Here is an 18,435-nt window from a genome sequence, read left to right on the forward strand (position 1 = left end):
CCGGGCCGGGCCGTGCCGTGCCGTGCCGTGCCGGGCCGTGCCCCCACACGGGACACGCGGGGCCGCCCCGGCGCGGTGTCCCCGGCTGCGGCCGGGGCGGAGCGGCTGTGCCGCCCCTTTGTCCCCTCAGCCGCTCCCGGTGGGGCCGGGCCCTCCTTCCCTCCAGCCTGCGGCCGGGAATTGTTCCTTCCCTTCAGCACCCTCAGCCCCGTGCGTGGGGCTGTGTGTGTGTGCGGGGCTGTTTACTCAGAGCGTGTTCCCATTCGCCTGGGCGTCTGCATGTGTGCGTCCAGCCCATGGATGTGTTTCCTGTCACACCTAAGTAGCGGATGCCTTCTCTCCCCTGCACATCGGGGTACCTGGAGAGCCTCACTGTGTCCCCTCTGTGCCTCCTTCCGTTCTGATACAACGCGTGGCAGTGCTGTGTATGATAGTTTAGTGTATGCTTGTTTGTGCATAGTTCTTCTGGTGTAATTAATTAATGAATAGTTGCAGCTTAAATTTTTGTGCAGTTCTCCCTGGATTAACAGTTATTTTGATCCGTGTGTTTTTTATTTTTGTAAAATGAAAGGGTAGGAGGGGTACTTTGTTAAAATATTTCTTAAATTATGGTTTATTTCTATTTCAGTCCTCAGATGCCACAGTTTTTGTTAGAATTTTGTGTGTGTGTCTGTACTTGAATCCCTCATATTTTAGATGCAACCTTAAATAAAAAAAGTCCAACATGTCCTTCCATTGGCCATCGTTGAACAAATTCAACAAGTGGACTTTGTCTTTCAGCAGTCTCACACAGGGACGCTGCCGTGGCTGTGTTTGGGTGTGTGGACAGGTGTCCAGAGCCTTCTGCAAGGTCCTGTCACAGAGAAGCACCATGAAAATGCACATCAGGAAGGATCCATCTTAAGCTTGAAAGTCCTTTTGTGGTAGCAGGCTAGGGAAAGGAGAGGGTAGGTGAGAACACCCACTGAGATGAATGAGCACCTCTTACCTCTGAGCTATTGTTGGAGACTGCAGCCCTGGGGAGAGGAGGGTGGGCGAGAACACCCACGGAGATGAATAAGCATCTCCAGCTCCTCAAAGCCCTTGTTCTAGGCTATGGCAAGGACTGCTCCTTTTTATTTGGGAATGGCCCCTTGAGGTGAATGGGAAACACCGTGAAAATGCACGTCAGGAAGGATCCATCTCTTAAGCTTGAAAGTCCTTTTGTGGTAGCAGGCTAGGGAAAGGAGAGGGTAGGTGAGAACACCCACTGAGATGAATGAGCACCTCTTACCTCTGAGCTATTGTTGGAGACTGCAGCCCTGGGGAGAGGAGGGTGGGCGAGAACACCCACGGAGATGAATAAGCATCTCCAGCTCCTCAAAGCCCTTGTTCTAGGCTATGGCAAGGACTGCTCCTTTTTATTTGGGAATGGCCCCTTGAGGTGAATGGACAATTCGCAAACACTAATAATCCTTTCTTTATAAAGATCCACCTCTACCTGCTCCATCATTCATATGCACATTTGGTTTGCCTTGAAGTTTGGTAATTGCAGAACCACAGAATAATGAGGGTGCAGTTTCACTACCCTCCTGAGCCAGTCTGTCTGGCCTAATGGCTGCCTCGATTCTGTGCTGCTCCATCCTCAGCTCTGGGGTTTTTCTCCAACCTCCCTTCCCTGTGCTGTGTTTGGGACTTGTCATGCCTGTCATCCAGATCTCTGAAGTCCTCTAAGACCATCTTTTTGATATCTTGTTATTTTTTTTAAGTGACAGTAGCAGGGAGTGGGGTCAATGGCAGCCAGTGGGTAATGTGGCTTCGGCTGCCCTGGCACAGTCTCTAATGGACATGTGGGTTTCTGTTACTCTCTTGCCCCCGTGCCTACACACTGTTGCTTTTGCTTTCTTGTTGGATTACTTTTCACCTGGATCAGATCCCTGGTGTTGATTTGTCCTGCTCTTGCACAATAGTTAGTGTTGGCAGAAGGAGTGGGAATGTGGGAGAAGAGGAAAGGGTAAGATTGTCCTGTTCAGAAAAAGGGTGGATTCAGAGTGGTTTTTGTGTTGATTATGAAACCAAACTGTCAGTTGTGTCAGCGTGACTGGAGGTGCACAGATAATTAAATCATTAATGCCATCTTCCTTAATTTTTGTGGAGCTGTCTTAAGTCTTTCAAGGTGTCCTGTTCATCATCATCATCGTGTTTGATCTGTTTTGGGGTGGGAAGAAGTCAGCTGACATCCTTGCTAATATTAGCATCCAGTGAAACTCTGCCCTTGGATCTGGCTTATTTGTTTTTTAGGGTTAGAAAGCCTAACAATTACTGTTTGCCTGGTTTTGCAATCAAATAATGAGTGAACCCTAAAAGTTCAGTTTACTTTACACTTATCCTAGTGGTGCTTGCCAACATCAACTCTTTGTGAGAGCAGTTGAGCTCTGTCTGTAATACAAAGCTGGTGCTTAGGCTTTGGAGAGCTTTGTTTCTCCTGGAGTGTCGGAGTCAAAATACTTGAACTCCCCGGGGGCGCAGGGACCGCACCCAGGTTGCAGCTCTGGTGAGGAGCAGGAGGCACAAATTCTGATGGGGGAAGGCTCCCATTCTGCCTGGCACGTCTGGGGAAGGGGAATTTGAAGGGGGTGGATGTTTCAGCTCCAAATAACTCTTCTCTTAACTTCTGTCATAAAAGAAAATGACTCTGGGTTACCAGGGGAGGGACCATACTTGTAAGTTGTATTGCTTGGAGAACTCTTAATTTCTAAGAATAACCAAAATTCCAAAATTATGTTGTCTCTTGATTTCTAGCCTTATGTCATCATTCTAGGAAGTCACCGCTGTAAAGAAATAATTTCTTATATTTTGGCATTTTACCTGGTGTCAAATAGTGAGTAAATTTATATTATGCACCAACTGCAGAAGGGCCTTCATAAGCACAGTGTGGAGAAGCTGGTTATCGAACTTCACAAGTAGATAAGATTGCAGTTGTAGGTTCAGGTGTTACAGTGTATGTTCTGCCACTGATAGAATTTAATACTTAGTATTTTTAAAATATTTACATTTATGTGACTACTTCAGGTAAGGTGCATCTTTATGAAAGCAAGCACTTACAGGGTTTTAAAAACTGGGTAAGGCCCTACTTTAGCAAGAGTTAATGTGTAGAAAAGGAGCTGACAATAAAGGGGACATGTGAAAAACATTTAAATTGCTAGAATTCTTAGTGAGTGATGAAAGGATTTCTCATCCATGCTATCCTAAGAGAGAAGAAGTGACACCATATTTCTGTTGTGGTCTTGAAAGGCAAAATATTCCTCCTGCTGCTGTTGCTGCTCACCCCCTGGGAAGCAGAGGAGCCCTGTGACGCCGCCGGCCCTGAGCGCAGCATAGAGCCTCCTTTATGAGGGATCCCGAACAGAGCCGGGCCTGTGCTCTGCTCCTGGCCACAGTGACCTCCAGAGAGCTGTGCACAAATGATGCTTGTGGCTGCTTGTGTTGTTAAGTAGCGAGTCACATACTTTGTATGTGTTGGATGATGATGAAAATGTGCTGCTACAGCCTCCCACAGCCCCATCGATACTGTGGAAACTATTGCAAGCTCAGCGGTGAAAAACCTCAGAAAAACGAGTGGGTGTTGTATACTAACCCTCATTAAAAGCAAAATTGTCCCTCTTGGTGTGAGGAGTTTATCCTTTCTGGTATTCATCATTTGGAAAGCTGTAATATAGATGGACTTGGAGTTTTGTGCAGTTTTGCTGAGACTCAGGCGTGCTTTAGCAGAAGGCAGAGGCACTTGCTGAGTCAGGTCCATTCTGGCACTCACCAGGGCACAGCAGGCAGGCTGGGTGGGTGAGAGCAGAGCAGTTGCCTGCTGCTTGTGCTGGAACTGATTATTCTGCTCGGTGCAGATAATGGGTCTCAGGTCCAGTAGTCAGTATAAAATAACAACTGAGCAAGTGCCTGTTCTGGGGGGCCTTGTGAACTTCTCTGCTTATCAAAGGTTTCACCTTGTCTGCACTGGCAGCTAAGTCATGCCCGTGAAGGAGGCAAGGTATGATGTTTGAAAGCCAAAGATGGCATCACATCACAGCCCAAGAGGATGTTTTTATGTAATGTATTTGAGTTGCTTTGATATTACAATTTTTTGTAGTGAACAGGTCATGAATGGGAATTTCCTGCAGGAGGAAAGCCTGGAGAGAGAGATGGGCCATAACAATACTGGGAGCTGTGAGCTAGAGCTGTATTTTAAGCTGTATTTTAGGGATATGAGGGGGGTCATGACCATGTCCAGACATCCCCCTGTAGCAAGGCTTTGTGGGGCCCAGCTGTATTGTCCTGTTCTTTCTAGCAGCAGTGGAACTTCTGTGCTTTGTTGCATGAGAAGCTGCCTGTCTTTTTCCAAAGCCAGCTTATCCAGTGACTCTTCCCTTTCCCTGCACATTTATAGATATAAGTTACCAGGCACTGAAAGATCCGTACAGAAAATCCTCCACAGTCACTTTCCATCAAATCTTTTTGAAATACAACTTAATTTTCTTGTTGCAGTGCCTCATCTTAACTGTTTGTTGATACAGAGATATTCAGCCAGTCAGTAAAATCAGTTTAAAAACTGATTTAAGTAAACTGTTGCAAATACTTTTACATGTCTATTTACAGGTTTAAAATGAGAAAGTTCTATCTTATTGGAAACTTTCTGGAGGGTTTTATTCAAGAATGATTGCACACAAAGTTGTATGTGTTTAGCTATACAATTTAGCTGGAGTGTAATTTTTAAATTGGCATAGCTTTGCATTTTATACCAATTTTCTTTTATACTGTATATCTCCCTGCCAAGAAACCTGCTTCCACTCCACGGATAGACTCTCTACATTCTTTTATTCCCTACTGTAATGTGAATGAAGGAAAATTATGCTGGAGATTCCATGTTAGGGTAATTAAGCTTGATTACAGATTTCCTTTTAAAAACTTTTCCAAAAAAGTCTTAAATCAAAGAAGATAAAAGAGGAACCTTGGCTACTACTTGAAATTTACATGGTTTGTTGAAAAATGATGCAGAGTGGGGGGAAATGTATTAAAAAATCCTACTGGCAGTCTTCCACTGAGATTGGGGGTTTTGTTAAGCTTCTTCTAGAAAGAAATTTGAAACAGTTACTGATTTGTACTGTCTTTCTTCATTCATCCATTCCAGTGATGCTGGTTGTTGCCAGATGGAAGGTAAAGTATCATCAGCCAGGGCTTGTGTGTGCAGTCAGTGTTTTCAGTGCTATTGCAGTAGACACAAAGCACATGCATATGGTGATGAAGCTCCAGCATTCAGCAGCTACAGCAGAATATATTCACTGTCTAGGAGTGCTTATGATGGTTCTCCCCCAGAAAGATGGATGGAAAAATCCCCTCAAGTGTAATGAGGAGAAGAAGCAGAGAGTAAGAATGTAACACAGGAGCGAGTGTGAGCCTGGTCGGTCCCATGAGAAAGACCAGGAGCCCCTGCTGTTATTCAGTGCCCTCTCCCAGCTCTGGTGTGTTCCTTGGATACTGGGCAGCTCAGCTGATCCTTCTTTGTGGCAGTTGAACTTGGAGCAGTTTTTTGGGGCCAAAGCCAGTATTCCTGTGTTTAAAATGAGTACTGAGACAAGAATGCTGCTCACCAGTCCAAGTGTCTCTAGTGGATGAGCAAACAGCTGAACAGCCTTTCAGAGCTGCTGGGCTTTACAATCTCCACAGCAAAAGGGCATGATAGAACCCTCATGTTTGCAGTTACATATCATGAAAAATCTCAGGTATTTTTTGCGATAATTGCAGGCAGTTTTCTAGTGGGGTTAAATAAAGGGAACTTTTTTTGACTGCTAATTGCAGAAAACCCTAAGCTTCTTTCTGTGTTGCTGCTTGGAAAAGTCTGTCTGGTCTCTTGACCTGAGCTTACTTCCTTTGTCCTTTGCTAAGTGCAGGCTTGCAGACTATTCTTAGTTGTTTTGCTTGGACGTTAACAGCTGCAATAACAGTGGTTTCACTTTTGTTCTATTGTACCCCATGCAATGCACCAGGATTGTAGCCCTTGGATTATCTCTGCTAGAACATCTAATATTTAAACTGTATTGCTATCATAATTTCACTATTTGACATAAACCCATATTCATATATTTGCACAAGAGTAATGCACACTGTAATGTGCATTTGACAAGCCAGGGTAGATTGAGTGTTCCAACAGGGAATGTATCCTTTGTAATCAGGAGAAAAGAGCACGGGGATTTACTCCAGGGTAAATAGACTGTGCTGTGTGCTTTCTCTCTGGCTGGCAGGAAACATTTGTAACTGCCAAATAAATTCAGTAATCAATGGTACAGTTTAAATTATGTTGCTGTAGGTGATATTCCAGAGCTATTGTAGGGAAAAGATAATAAATCTTCCAGACCTTATCTACTTGTGAAATTTAAGAAGACATTTTTGGTGTCTTAAGTGTGGCTGTAAGACATAGAAATACTCCAAAGGGCCAGATATTTATTGGCTTAATATTGAGTTCTGCATGGCTAAATATTACTATCTTAGACTTTGAGTATTTGCAGCCTACTTAAGTTGTAGAACCAGTATAGTTGAATGGAAGATGTAATTGCTTTATTTCCCAGAGTTGTTGGCAGTGCCAACAATATTAAAATATCTCAGTGCTGGCATTGCTAGCAGCTTGTACGTGCTCTCCTAACTAGGACAGCAGTGGCATTTCTGCAATCCAGCATCTTGTACTTTGTTACAAATTCATTTCATCCCTCTGCTTTCCCAACTATGGCACCATTGTGTTGCCAAATGCCTTATGTGTTTCTTTTTTTGACATTAATTGTGACATGAAATAAGAAAACTGATTTCCACTTCATTCTTTTGCTGCATTTAAGAAAACAAAAAAAAATTTTAGGATGCTGTGTCTACTATACCAAGAGAGTTATATCTTTCTTTGGCTTACAGCTGAGTCACATATTAATCTTAAAGCTAGAACAACTAAAATTTAGATGATACTTGGTTAGAAAGGTTTTGGAATCATAGATGAGCCAGGTAGGTCTCGGTTTCTGAAATGCTGTTGTTCAGTTTTTTAACTTACTTTGTCCCTAATTATACCTATGTGAATAATAAGTGGTTTAAACTCTCCTTTTTAAAACTACATGTAAAGGTTACTGTGCAGAACCTCAAGTGAAGGCTTAATAAAACACATTTCAAAAGTAATTTATTGACATCCATACTGTTTACTAAAAATAGACAAAGTAGTTTGGACTAATTTATGAAACAGGTAGCTTTTGAAAGATTCTCTTTTGTAGAACACTGCAGTATTATGATATATTGATACACATTTCCCTCTCCTGTTTTTGGTAGAAAATGATGCACCCTGTTGCCAGCAGCAATCCAGCTTTCTGTGGGACTGGCAAGAGCTCTTGCCTGAACGAAGACAATGTGAGGGCTGCGGATCAGTTTGACCTCTACGCCACGCAGCAGAGCAAGTACAGCCACGCAGTCAGCCACAAACCCATTGCCTGCCAGAGACAAGATGCCTTGAACGACCCCCACTTGCAGACCACAAGTGGCAGGAATATAGAGACAAAAGATGAACTAAAGAAAAAGAAAAACCTCAACCGCTCCGGGAAGCGCGGCAGGCCGTCAGGGACCACGAAATCAGCAGGGTACCGAACCAGCACAGGCCGACCCCTGGGGACCACCAAAGCAGCTGGATTTAAGACAAGTCCAGGCAGACCCTTGGGTACAACTAAAGCAGCAGGATACAAAGTCAGCCCAGGCAGACCTCCAGGTAGCATTAAAGCTCTATCACGGCTTGCAAATCTAAATTATACTTGTGGCAGTGCAGCTTTTCCTTACCCTATGGTGCATAACAGAGGAGTCCATGCTGCTGGTGAAACTAGCAGCAAAATCAAACAGCCTAATGAATGAAGGGAGGGAATGAGTAACTCCTTACTAATATGCTTTATGCTGATTTTGGGCATGTTTCTTGAGTTTTCTTGTAATGTTTGCTTAAGTCTGAGCTTCTAGATTTTATTCCAATAATGCCATAACCTACGGGTGCAATTAATAACTTTTACAGAATGTTGGGAAGGCTTTGGTTTAAAGAGGCTTCTGTTGATTTAAAATCATAATTTATAAGGAAGTCTGAAATGATACATTATGCCTTGGTGTCAACACTTAAGTAATGTCCACGTCCCTAGTTTTAAGTTCAGTTTCTCATAAATCTAGATGTGTGGTTGTACATTAAATAATTGAAATAAGGAGGATAGAAATTAGCTGGCTGATGGTTCATGATGTGGCCTGTCCCACAATAAGCAACTTAGCCAGTTAAGTTCTTACTTGGTAAGAAAAATTGATAAAGTGGCAAGCCACATTTTCCACTTCTGCAGGACCTTCTACAGACCTCAGATAGACTTAGAATAGACTTAAAAACTTATACAAAAAAAACCCAACTTTTTTTTCTAAAGTGATTTCCAGTGACTTTTATTTCTGGAGTTGTAGCATTAAGTGAATTTCAACTCATGCTCCAGAAACATTTTGGAAGATTTTAAAGAAAGCTGAGCATTGGTACAGTGTGTTACAGCTTCACAGCGCCTTACAAAGTTACTTTGCCATTAGGTGAGAGCTGTTCTTTTCGTTACACTGTTACAGGATTCTGCTAGGTAATGTTGAAATGCCTAGTAATACATATACCAAACCACAAATAATTCTTTGGAATTTGAAATATTTTATAAGAAATTAAGTACTGTTCATTCTAGTTAGGCACTTGATTAATATTCAGCAGTATGTTCTTAAATCTGTAAATAGCTATTTACACTGGCTTTTGCCTTTCAAATCTGTGCTTAGATGGCGACAGTTTAATAGCTTTTAAAGTAATAACCTATAATGTTTACAAATTAAACTTTTTAAATAGACACTGTTGCCAAATTTTTAGACTCAGTTTTGCCAGATATTCCTGGAAATAGTTATTTCATTGTTAGACGTTTATACTATATTTAAGTTATGAAAGCTTATCTATCTACCAAAGGACACCATTTTCATGATTTATGAAAGCAAACTGTATAGCTGATGCAAACAGGATGCAGTTTACTGCACTGCTAGATCCCAGATATAGAGTAATTAATCTATGCATGCAAGCCAGAAAAAAATGTTGGTTAACTATAAATACCTTTCTTGACTCAAACTAAAACCTCCCCTCCTCCCAAAAGAAATGTTCCATTTTTCAACTGTGTGTGTGTAATGTTTTTTTTTAAGTGTGGGAGAATGTGTGAGTGTGCAAAATACTTTCATCCAGTCTTCAAAAGAAGAAAATAATCAGTCCTCAGTGTTACATATTGTTTGTTCTAAATTAATTTTCTTTTTTCTTTTTTTATTTTTTAATCTGGAAGAAAGTTTACGTTTAAGCTGTTTCACATATAGAATGACTTTATGATAAATTCGTAGCTTGAAATACCTGGGGAGGGGGAATATGTAGAGTTTGCAGATTTGGGGGAGAATAAAATTTGGGTTGAGCCTGTGCTGAATGGGTAATGATGGTCATTTTTGTTTATATAAATACTATTCTGGCCTGCTGTCATTTTGACTAGACCTCTTGATTTCAGTGATGACAACTTAAGAAACAGATGTCATGTTTCATACCTTTTTTATCAGGAAAAAAGCAGCAAGCCTTCAGGTGTTCCAGTGATGCCTAACACATATTGAGCTGGACTTTTGCTGTACTTTACAATAGGTGTGTTGAATTGTTTTGGGGGAACTGTGTATGGACTGGCAACTAAGACAATGAACCTCAACTTATACTGGATGGCTCCTTAGTCAATAGATGAACTAATGGCAGCTAAATTGCTACTAAGGAATAGTTTCTTCATGCTGAAGCTCTGAAATCCAGTTGTTCGTTCTGTTCCTCAACAAACTCGCAAGTCTGAAATTGAGCAGTCTCTCTCAGAAGATGTAACTTCTGACACATGCAAAATGCTATTGTGAGTTCATTCACCCTCAGGATCTGTGTTGTATTGGCTGTTTTTAATCAGATAATTTTTCAACAAAAGACTGCTTTAAGTTCTTTCCTGAACTCAGCTGGGCAAGCAGTCCTCTTCAGCTGAATGTGTAACTGCAGGAGTGTCACACCTCGCTGGCAAGGAACGTGTTGCATGTCACCACTGTACCTTGGAGAAGCTCCACTCCTTACCTCCTCCTGTTGATCCTGTTTGCTCCTGTCTGTTCCTCACTTGTGCATCCACTCAATGGTGCTGTGCTGTGTGTCAGGAGATAATGCAGATGTATTGCTGTTCTGCTAGTATAATTTGTATTCAAGTATGCTGATGAAATAATGAAATCACCTAAGCAATTTCTGTTCATTACAGTGTTTATTAATTATATCAGATGAAATATAATCCCAGTAAAAACTAATTAATGTTGTCAGTTGTGAAATGATGAGCATCAAATAGAAACGTGTTCAGAGAGCCCACAGTGTGCGGCTTGGCGCTCTGGATGTAGGAGGGAGATCAGAAGTGCACTGCTGGTGTTTCCTAATTCTGCTTTATTTTATATCTGGCTAGAGTTTACTGGAGCCATGCAGTGAAGGGAAAAAAAAAAAAAAAGAGGAGATTCAAGGTGACCAGAAATGGAATTTTCAAATACTTCTGTTCTTCCTATGTATACTCTGCAGAATGCATTGTGCTTTTTTCAACACTTTTTTTTTTCATGAGAAACACTGAAACAGCATGTTAATGCCTAAACTTTATTAGTACCTATGGGAAAACTGGCATTTTCCCCCCATAGTATGAAAACATTACTTGTATGGTAAATTGCTTATTTTATATTATATATCATAATTCAGCTATTCATAAGCTAGGATCACTGTTGTGTGTTAACACTGTTCAGAAGACCGACATGTCAAGTTTAGGTTTTAATAATTTCTTTTAATTATCAAGTTTCTAATGTCTTATTTATACATAAATGAAATGTATTAGCTTGCTATTATTCCTTAATTATGCTATAAAGTTCACTGTTTAAGATACATATAGTAACTACTATTCATTTTCTTGATTAAATTTACTTAAACTTTAAAACCAAATAATTTTGCTACTATAAAGTCTTGCACTGGACAGATTCAAGATGCTAGCACCATATTTTGGCAGAAAAAAAATCACATACCATCAGAAGCAGCTAACTTTGGTATCAAAGATGGTATTTTTAAAATCAGCACTTAGCTTTGTCATTAAAGCAATGCTCTTTATATCTTGGATTTAGTTTAAAGTAATCAAATTAACTAGAGCCATTAAGGATCTCTCTTCTGAATGAATATGTTTTCATTTTGTCTGAAGGATCTTAATGTTCAGTCAGGACAAAACCAAGCCTTGTCAGTGAAAAGTGATGTATCTGTGAAGAGAATTACCTGGAACTACAATACACCGAGTAATTCAGATGAGAATTTAACTCCCTTCCCCATTTTGAAGAGCTTTAAAAGGCAGAGCAATGTGAAGTCATTTGTGCAATGGTTTCATTAGCTGTGGCTCTGCTGTTCTTTGTTACATGTATAATAATGTTTCATGCTCCCCTTAGAGTTGACAGTTAAAGCAGCTGATAACAATCATAAATACTTGGAACTGCAAACTTCATTTCTGATTACAAAAAGTTTATTCTTCTCTATTTTAATGCATATATTTTAACACCGCTAAATATATTTATGACTTTAGTAGAGACTAGACCTTTCTCCTTGTGATTTTTCTTTGAAATAGAAGAATCTGTATTCTGAAATTTGAACCACTTTCTGTTCCTTCAATCTTGCATCATTTGCTTTTCCACAGGTTTACTTTGGGGGTAACAGTAATCTGTTAAATAACTAGTATCAGCACCCTGTCCTCTGCTGTAAAAAGCCTGATTAGATACTGTGTATGTTTTTATGTCCATGAACTTGAGCTACTCGTGTGCAATTATGTGTATGGGAATGGAGTAGTGTTCATGATCTGTATTTACATCATCATATGGATGTATATTTATTAATAAAGTTAATACTTTAAAACTTAACGTTTTTCCTTGCTTTTTTTTAATACCTTTAAAATTCTGCCTGAAGATGCCAGTTGACAACATTACCTGCTTGTTACAGACATGTTACATATATTTGCATTGAGACAAAAAGACTGTGAGTTGCAAGGTGTCAGGAGATAGAGGAATGTTGCTTATTTTTTAATGAATTGAAAACAATGTGACAGTAACTTAATGGTACTTGTCGTTTTGCTGAAAGTGGAGAAAAGGAGAGGAAAGGAGCTATAACCCTGTATGGATAAATAGTCAGCTGCTAACTTTTCCCTCTGTTGCACATGGAAATCAAATTGAAAGTACTCATAAATAAAATTTTCGTGGAATGGTGATAATAGTTCATTATTCTGTCATGAATAAGATATATTTATCCCTGTATTCCAGGGATATTTGTGCTATGGCAGGAAGGAGATTATGTTAGAATTAAATTCACAGTAAGAAATTGTCTTCAAGTTGAAAATGCTGTTTTGACTAAAACATAAGGAGAAGAGGGAATGGGGCAGCTTGTTCTTTGCTAGTCTGCACCAGTTTGGATTCCCTTTGTGCTTTTGCTTTCAGGCTTGCTCCATTATCAGCTGATCTAATTAAATGTTTTCCCTCTATGTGCAAACCTCATGTTTTCTATTTTTAGACTATTATGTCCTCATTATTAGTGCTTATGCAAATTGGACTTTGAAAGAAAAATCTTCAAGTGAGAAAATGTATGCTGTAAGGAATGACACAGTTGGAGAAGTACACCTGAGTAAAAACAAAGCTAAAAATCCAGTTTCTGTAATAAATGACCTGCATCTTCATTTACACACGTCCTTGCTATTTCCTGCCCTTTTCCCGTGTGCATGGTTCATGCTCCCCTCAGTCATGACTATCGGTTTTTGACAGATGCAGAGTTTTGGTAAAATCTTGTGCACTGCTGGCAGTTTTAAACACGTGTGTTAAAAAAGATAGCAGCAGTTGAAGTAATGTGTTCGTTTTCAAATGTCCCATATAGTCTTGAGGTTTCATTATTAAATGAAATAAAGTAAAAACTAATTCTGCAAAAGGAAAAATACAATTTCCTAAAAAGGAATACAGGAGTATTTATCTTGCCTTTCTGCTTGGGAGCTTTTGTTGATAAGCTGCTGGACAAGAACTCTTCATTTTTGTTTAAAAAATACGCTTTTAGTTTGCCACATTTTAGCCGTACCCCAGCCTGCTGTAGGTTAAGGAGCAGTTTGTGTGCAAACTCCCGGCCGGGAGAGGGTGGGAGCAGGCAAAAGCTGCGGCTCTGGGGCAGTGCTGGGGCTGCGATGCTTGTACCCGAGCAGGCTTTGGGATGAGCTCCAGGCGCTCACTGCTCAGTCACAGCAGCCTGCCGAAGCCATGGGATCGCACTTGTCTCGTTGCAAGAATTTCCGACCAGGGCTAATTTAAATCAGCGGTGAAGTGCCCCCAGCAGCATCAGCGGCCCGACAGCCGGCCCGGGCAGCGGCCGCGGTCACCGTGCGGGCCCAGCCCTGCAAGGCGGCCTCACAGAGCCGTGGCATGGTTTGGGTTTCAAGGGACCTTAAAGAACATCTTGTTCCACACCCCTGCCGTGGGCAGGGACACCTTGCACTAAGCCAGATTGCTCCAAGTGTCCAACCTGGCCTTGGACACTTCCAGGGATGCGGGGGCAACCACAGCTTCTCTGGGCAACCTGGGCCAGGGGCACACCACGCTAACAGTAATTTTCTGAAAATAATTTTGGTAAAGATTTTTTTCCTAATATCTAATCTAAATAATTCTTCATTGTCCCGTCACAACATGCGCTTGTAAATAGTCTTGTCCCATCCTTCCTATAAATTCCCTTCAGGTGCTGGGGGGCCGTAATTGGTCACCCGAAGCCTTCTCTTTTCCAGGCCGAACACTCCCAGTTCGGGGCTCGGCAGGGCCGCGAGAAAACTCGGTTAAACCCCCCCGCTTTGTACCAACACGAGCAGGGCTCAGCCCCGCTCCGCTGTCCCACCACCACCCTCACGCCCCGAGGGCTCTTCCCACGGAAATACGAAGGGCAGCGGAACTGGAAGTGTCCCGGGGATCCGGCGGAAGCGCTCGTTGTCCGGGGAGACGCGACGGCGGCCGCCGGGCCGGGGCTGTGGGTGAGGATGTGGCGGCTGCTGCTGGCGCTGGCCTGGCTCGGTGCGAGCCTTCCCGCAGGTGCGGCCGGGGGGCTCCGGGTGCGCGGTGGCGGGGCGGGCGCGGCGCGGCGCTCACACCTCCCTCCGTGCCTCTGTGCCCGCAGGAGCGGCGGCGGAGCGGAGCGCCGAGCCGGTGCGCTACCGCACGGCCGAGATGGCGGACGCGATGCTGGGCAGCGGGGCCCTGGCCGAGCCGCCCGTGCTGCTGTCGGCGGTGCCGGCCGAGGCGAGCGGCGGCCCGGAGGAGGCTTGCGATGGGGCGGCGGCGGGCGATGCGTGCGGGCCGGCGGGGAGCGGCCCCGCGGCCGGCCCGGGCCGGGAGCGGCCCGTGCTGGAGCCCGTGCTGCCCGCGCCCGCTGAGGAGCAGAACGGCACCGAGGGCGCCAAGGCCCCCAAGGTGAACTGCGAGGAGAGGAACACGACGGGCATCGAGCGCTTCACGCTGCAGATCCTGAACGTGTCCCAGGTACGGGGCTCGCTGCCCACTGCTGGTGTGAAGGCGTGAGGCTGCCCGTCAGCCTGCTGCTTTCTGTGCTTGACTTAGTGAGTTTCCCTGTCTACCGAAGAAAACAGATGACTGGGCAGGGAGGGGTTCTGGGCCATTCTGAGCAGGGAAAAAAATGCAGTTACAGCTTGCTTCATGTGCCTCTGTGTGTTATCTCTGTGTCTGCAGGGTGCTGCCAGCTTTCCTGCTCTGTGGACTGGCGTTTCTCTTGGAAATCGTTAATAGCAATTAGTACCATTTTTCTTGTAATGGTTATGTGTATGTATATTTTTAAGTAATACACTTTTAAAACGACCTTTAAAAAAGGTTATATACAATTCTCCACCTGTTCTAAAAGATGTGGCTGCTTGATCAGTATTGCCAGGTATCTAATCGATTGCTGAATGCTGCATCCCCACACAGAATTAACTCTTTTAAATACATAAGTGTCCATGTTTGTTCTCATGCTTCCTCCAAGGACCTGATGGAGTTCCTGAACCCAAACAGCAGTGACTGTACACTGGTCCTGTTCTACACACCGTGGTGCCGCTTTTCTGCCAGCCTGGCACCTCATTTTAACTCTTTGCCCCGAGCTTTTCCAACTCTTCGCTTCCTGGCACTGGATGCATCCCAGCACAGCAGGTAACTCACGCTCCCTGTGCTCTAGCTGCAGTTCATTTCTGTTAGCTTTGAGTTTTAAAAACAGGAGCGACTTTTTTTTCTACGTAAACTGACAATTTTATTTAGTGAAACTGACACTTTTGGTATTGTGACTGTCTTTATTTCTTCCTCCATAAGATTTAATTTCCTTCATGCTTTGTTTTTCCTTTCTGTAGTTTATCAACTAGATTTGGAACTGTGGCTGTACCAAATATCCTCCTTTTCCAAGGTGCTAAACCTATGGCTAGATTTAATCACACAGACAGAACGCTGGAAACCCTGAAAGACTTCATCTTTAACCAGACAGGTGTGTAAATCAGGCCTGGTTTGCCAGTGGGAAGAACAGGCTGGCTTTAAGGTCCAAATTGGGCCTTCCTGTCCCTGTGTGTGTTCTTTAAAATGAATGTCATAAAGACCCTGTGAAAACTCAGCAGAGGTTCACTTGATCAGTTGTTGCTGTGAGCTGGATTTCAGCCTGTGCTGAGAGCAGAAATTCAGCTCCTTGGGCTGCTGTCACAGAGCAGGGGGAACAGTGGGGTTTAGCTAGAGAGGCTGCCAGAAGGATGGAGCATATCTTCCTGCCCAAAGATTTAATTGAGAATGAAATAAATTAAACTCTCTTTGCCACCCAGCTAGTTGTCTTCTAATCCACACTGAAGTGCTATTTGGATCTGCATTTCCAGAAACGCACAAAAATGATATTCCTGAAACACTCTAAATTAAATTTCCATGCGCTGAAAAAAACTCTCACAACTTATCCAAGGCTGTGCTGTGGGAGGACAGAACAAGCCTTCTCCTGTTATGCAAATACACATAAAAATCACTAAGCTTTTATATCAGTAAATCATATCCTGGGTGTATGTTAATGTACAAGGGCTATCTCACCAAAATTTTAAGTCTGCCTGTGTTTGAGCTTAGTCTGAGAGCAGGAACAAAGTTCCAGATAGACTAAAAAGCTCCACAAAGCTCCACAAAGCTCCAGAGGGCCACAGCCTCTCTGTATTTGGCGACTACGATGTTGACCAAGTACTTTGTTTTTTAGGGATAGAAGCTAGAAGCGATGTGGCTGTGACAGAGGAAGACTGGGAAGGGCCCCTGCCAAGTGTCCTGACGAAGGGCATAGACTGGCTGCTCCTGTTCTCTGTGCTCTTCCTGGCTGGCTTTGTCCTGTACGCCACCATTCGCACCGACAGCATCCGCTGGCTCATCCCGGGACAGGAGCACGAACACCAGGAATAACCTCAGATTTCAAACAGGGACAACATTTTGCACTTATTGGTAAAGTGGGAATTTCTATGGACTAGAAGTACCTAAGAATGAACTGTTGAATTTGTTGGTTGTAATTTATAATAATGACTAAAAATTGGCTTTATTTATGAACTGCTGAATCTGTGACAAGCACATTTGTGGCGATTCCAGTGGTAAGTGAACAAGTATGAAAAAACATGAACTAAAGTATTTATTAAGCTGCTCTGATTGACTTCTTTTTAATGGACTTCGATGTAATTAGGGTTACAGTTCTAATTTGTAGATCAGGGAAGAATTTTACAGCATATTGGTCTGTGCGTGACACTGCAAGGCAAATGCTGGTGAAGGGAGGTGTTGGTACATTAGTTTGACTGTCCATAAAATAAACTATGAAGATGTTTTAAATGATTTTTCACTCCCATGGAGGTGAGTGTTTCCACCTCTGGCACTGGGGTTCAGTGCTGGTTTTCTCATCCACTTTGCTCTGAGTTTTGACTTAGCAACAGTTCTTTATGAGATTTAGAGTCACTTCCCAAGCTCATCTCACTATTTCTGTGAGTGTATACAACTTATTTACAACATTCCTGTTGGATAAAATTGTATTAATTGTCCTTTAAAAAATAAATAAATCAGGTTTTTAGTATAACCTTTTAAGTCCCTTTCTTTCAGAAGTAAAAACATGCAATTTCTGAACTACGGCTCACGTGCCTAAATTAGCAAGACCAGTCTTGATGTTTATGTAAATTTCTAGTAAATTTCTAGTTCCACACTCTCCACTTGAGGCTACAAAAAGAATTTATGGGGTTTTTTTAGTTATGATTAGTATGGAGGGCTTTGGATAAGGTATGGACTGGTATGTTGTGTGGGGTTTGAATCATATGATTGCATAAAATTTATCATGGTGGAGGCTTGCCAAAGTATCCTAATAGGGTGGTTTAGAGAGCAAATTAAACTAACATAAAACAAATCAGTCTTAAGACTTATTGTTTGACAGATAGCTCAGATCCCTGCAATGTAATTCTTCATGAATTTCTCTGCTGGCTCTATCTTTTCCTCTGGAAACCAGAGGCTGTGTGTAGCTGTGTCCAAAAAGGAAACTGCACTGGTGAAAGTTCGGTGTTACTGAAGATAAAGCTGGGATGGATGTTATTAATAAAGATTGTGAACGACAAATCGGAGCATTCTTGCCTCTGCCATCTGGTTCGTCTGAGAGGCCCAGGGTTGGATTGTCCCCAGTGCTCATGCCCACACCGCTAAAGAAACAGGGATGTGTTTACAAACAGATGTGTTTACAAGCAGAACGGGGCTGTTTCAGTGCGGCCCCGTGGGCTGGAAATGACACCTGCCCGCTCACTGAGTGACAGAATCCACCCGCGGCGGCAGCTCTGCCCGGCCATTCTCCTCCCGGGTGGGTGTCACAAATCACGGAATCATCAAGGTCAGAAGAGACCTTTCAGACCGTCCAGACCAACCCTCCACCAGCACCGTAACCCCTAAACCCCATCGCCCATCGCCCAGCGCCCATCCCGGCGCCTGTGGAACCCCTCCGGGGCTGGGACTGCACCGCTCCCCGGGCAGCACGGGGTCCAGAGCCCGGCTGGATGACCCGAGGCAGAAAAGGTTTTCCTGAATATCTCATCTGAACGCTCCAATCTCAGCTTTAGGCCGGTTCTGCTCCTCTCACTGCAGGCACGGCAGAATAGATCGGTGTCCCCCGCTCCACCTCCTTCCAGGGGACTACACACAGCGATGCGGGGCCGGAGCCTCCTCGTTCCTTTGCCGGTGCCACCCGCGGCCCCGGGCGGCCGTGGCGGCGGGGGCGGCTCTCCTTCCTCCGCCGCTCCGCGCGCCCCGGTGCCGCGCGGCTCCTCCCGCGGGGCG

At 43.4% G+C, this 18,435-nt stretch overlaps 2 protein-coding genes across 8 annotated transcripts in view; both read left to right on the forward strand.

Moving 5' to 3' along the window:
- CUNH5orf24 (chromosome unknown C5orf24 homolog) overlaps positions 1-11,994 on the forward strand; it is a 22,060-nt gene extending 10,066 nt beyond the window's left edge. For 3 of the 7 annotated variants that reach the window (XM_039701123.1, XM_039701124.1, XM_039701122.1), the window contains exon 2: positions 7,327-11,994. In XM_039701123.1, the coding sequence (XP_039557057.1) occupies positions 7,330-7,896 (567 nt within the window). In that variant the 5' untranslated portion in view covers positions 7,327-7,329 and the 3' untranslated portion in view covers positions 7,897-11,994. Of the gene's footprint in view, positions 1-72; positions 948-1,210; positions 1,233-5,161; positions 5,185-7,326 lie in introns of those variants that run through there. The other 4 variants (XM_039701120.1, XM_039701125.1, XM_039701126.1 and 1 more) reach the window with 4 other exon arrangements.
- Positions 11,995-12,705: 711 nt separating this feature from the next.
- Positions 12,706-17,732, forward strand: TXNDC15 (thioredoxin domain containing 15). Its single transcript, XM_039701604.1, has 6 exons — positions 12,706-12,714; positions 13,884-14,181; positions 14,267-14,628; positions 15,125-15,288; positions 15,483-15,613; positions 16,349-17,732. Exons 1-6 carry the CDS (start codon positions 12,706-12,708, stop codon positions 16,543-16,545), a joined length of 1,161 nt encoding a protein of 386 aa, XP_039557538.1. The 3' UTR covers positions 16,546-17,732.
- The last annotated feature ends 703 nt before the right edge of the window (positions 17,733-18,435 follow it).

The sequence above is a fragment of the Passer montanus genome, unplaced genomic scaffold, assembly GCF_014805655.1.
Source record: "Passer montanus isolate IOZ18808 unplaced genomic scaffold, ASM1480565v1 scaffold15, whole genome shotgun sequence".
Lineage (NCBI taxonomy): Eukaryota > Metazoa > Chordata > Aves > Passeriformes > Passeridae > Passer > Passer montanus.

What these genes read in the sequence shown, in the direction of transcription:
- TXNDC15 (XM_039701604.1), top strand. An exon ending in AGATCCTGAACGTGTCCCAG is followed by an intron (nt 14,629 to 15,124) that starts GTACGGGGCTCG and finishes GCTTCCTCCAAG; the next exon opens with GACCTGATGGAGTTCCTGAA. An exon ending in GATGCATCCCAGCACAGCAG is followed by an intron (nt 15,289 to 15,482) that starts GTAACTCACGCT and finishes TCCTTTCTGTAG; the next exon opens with TTTATCAACTAGATTTGGAA.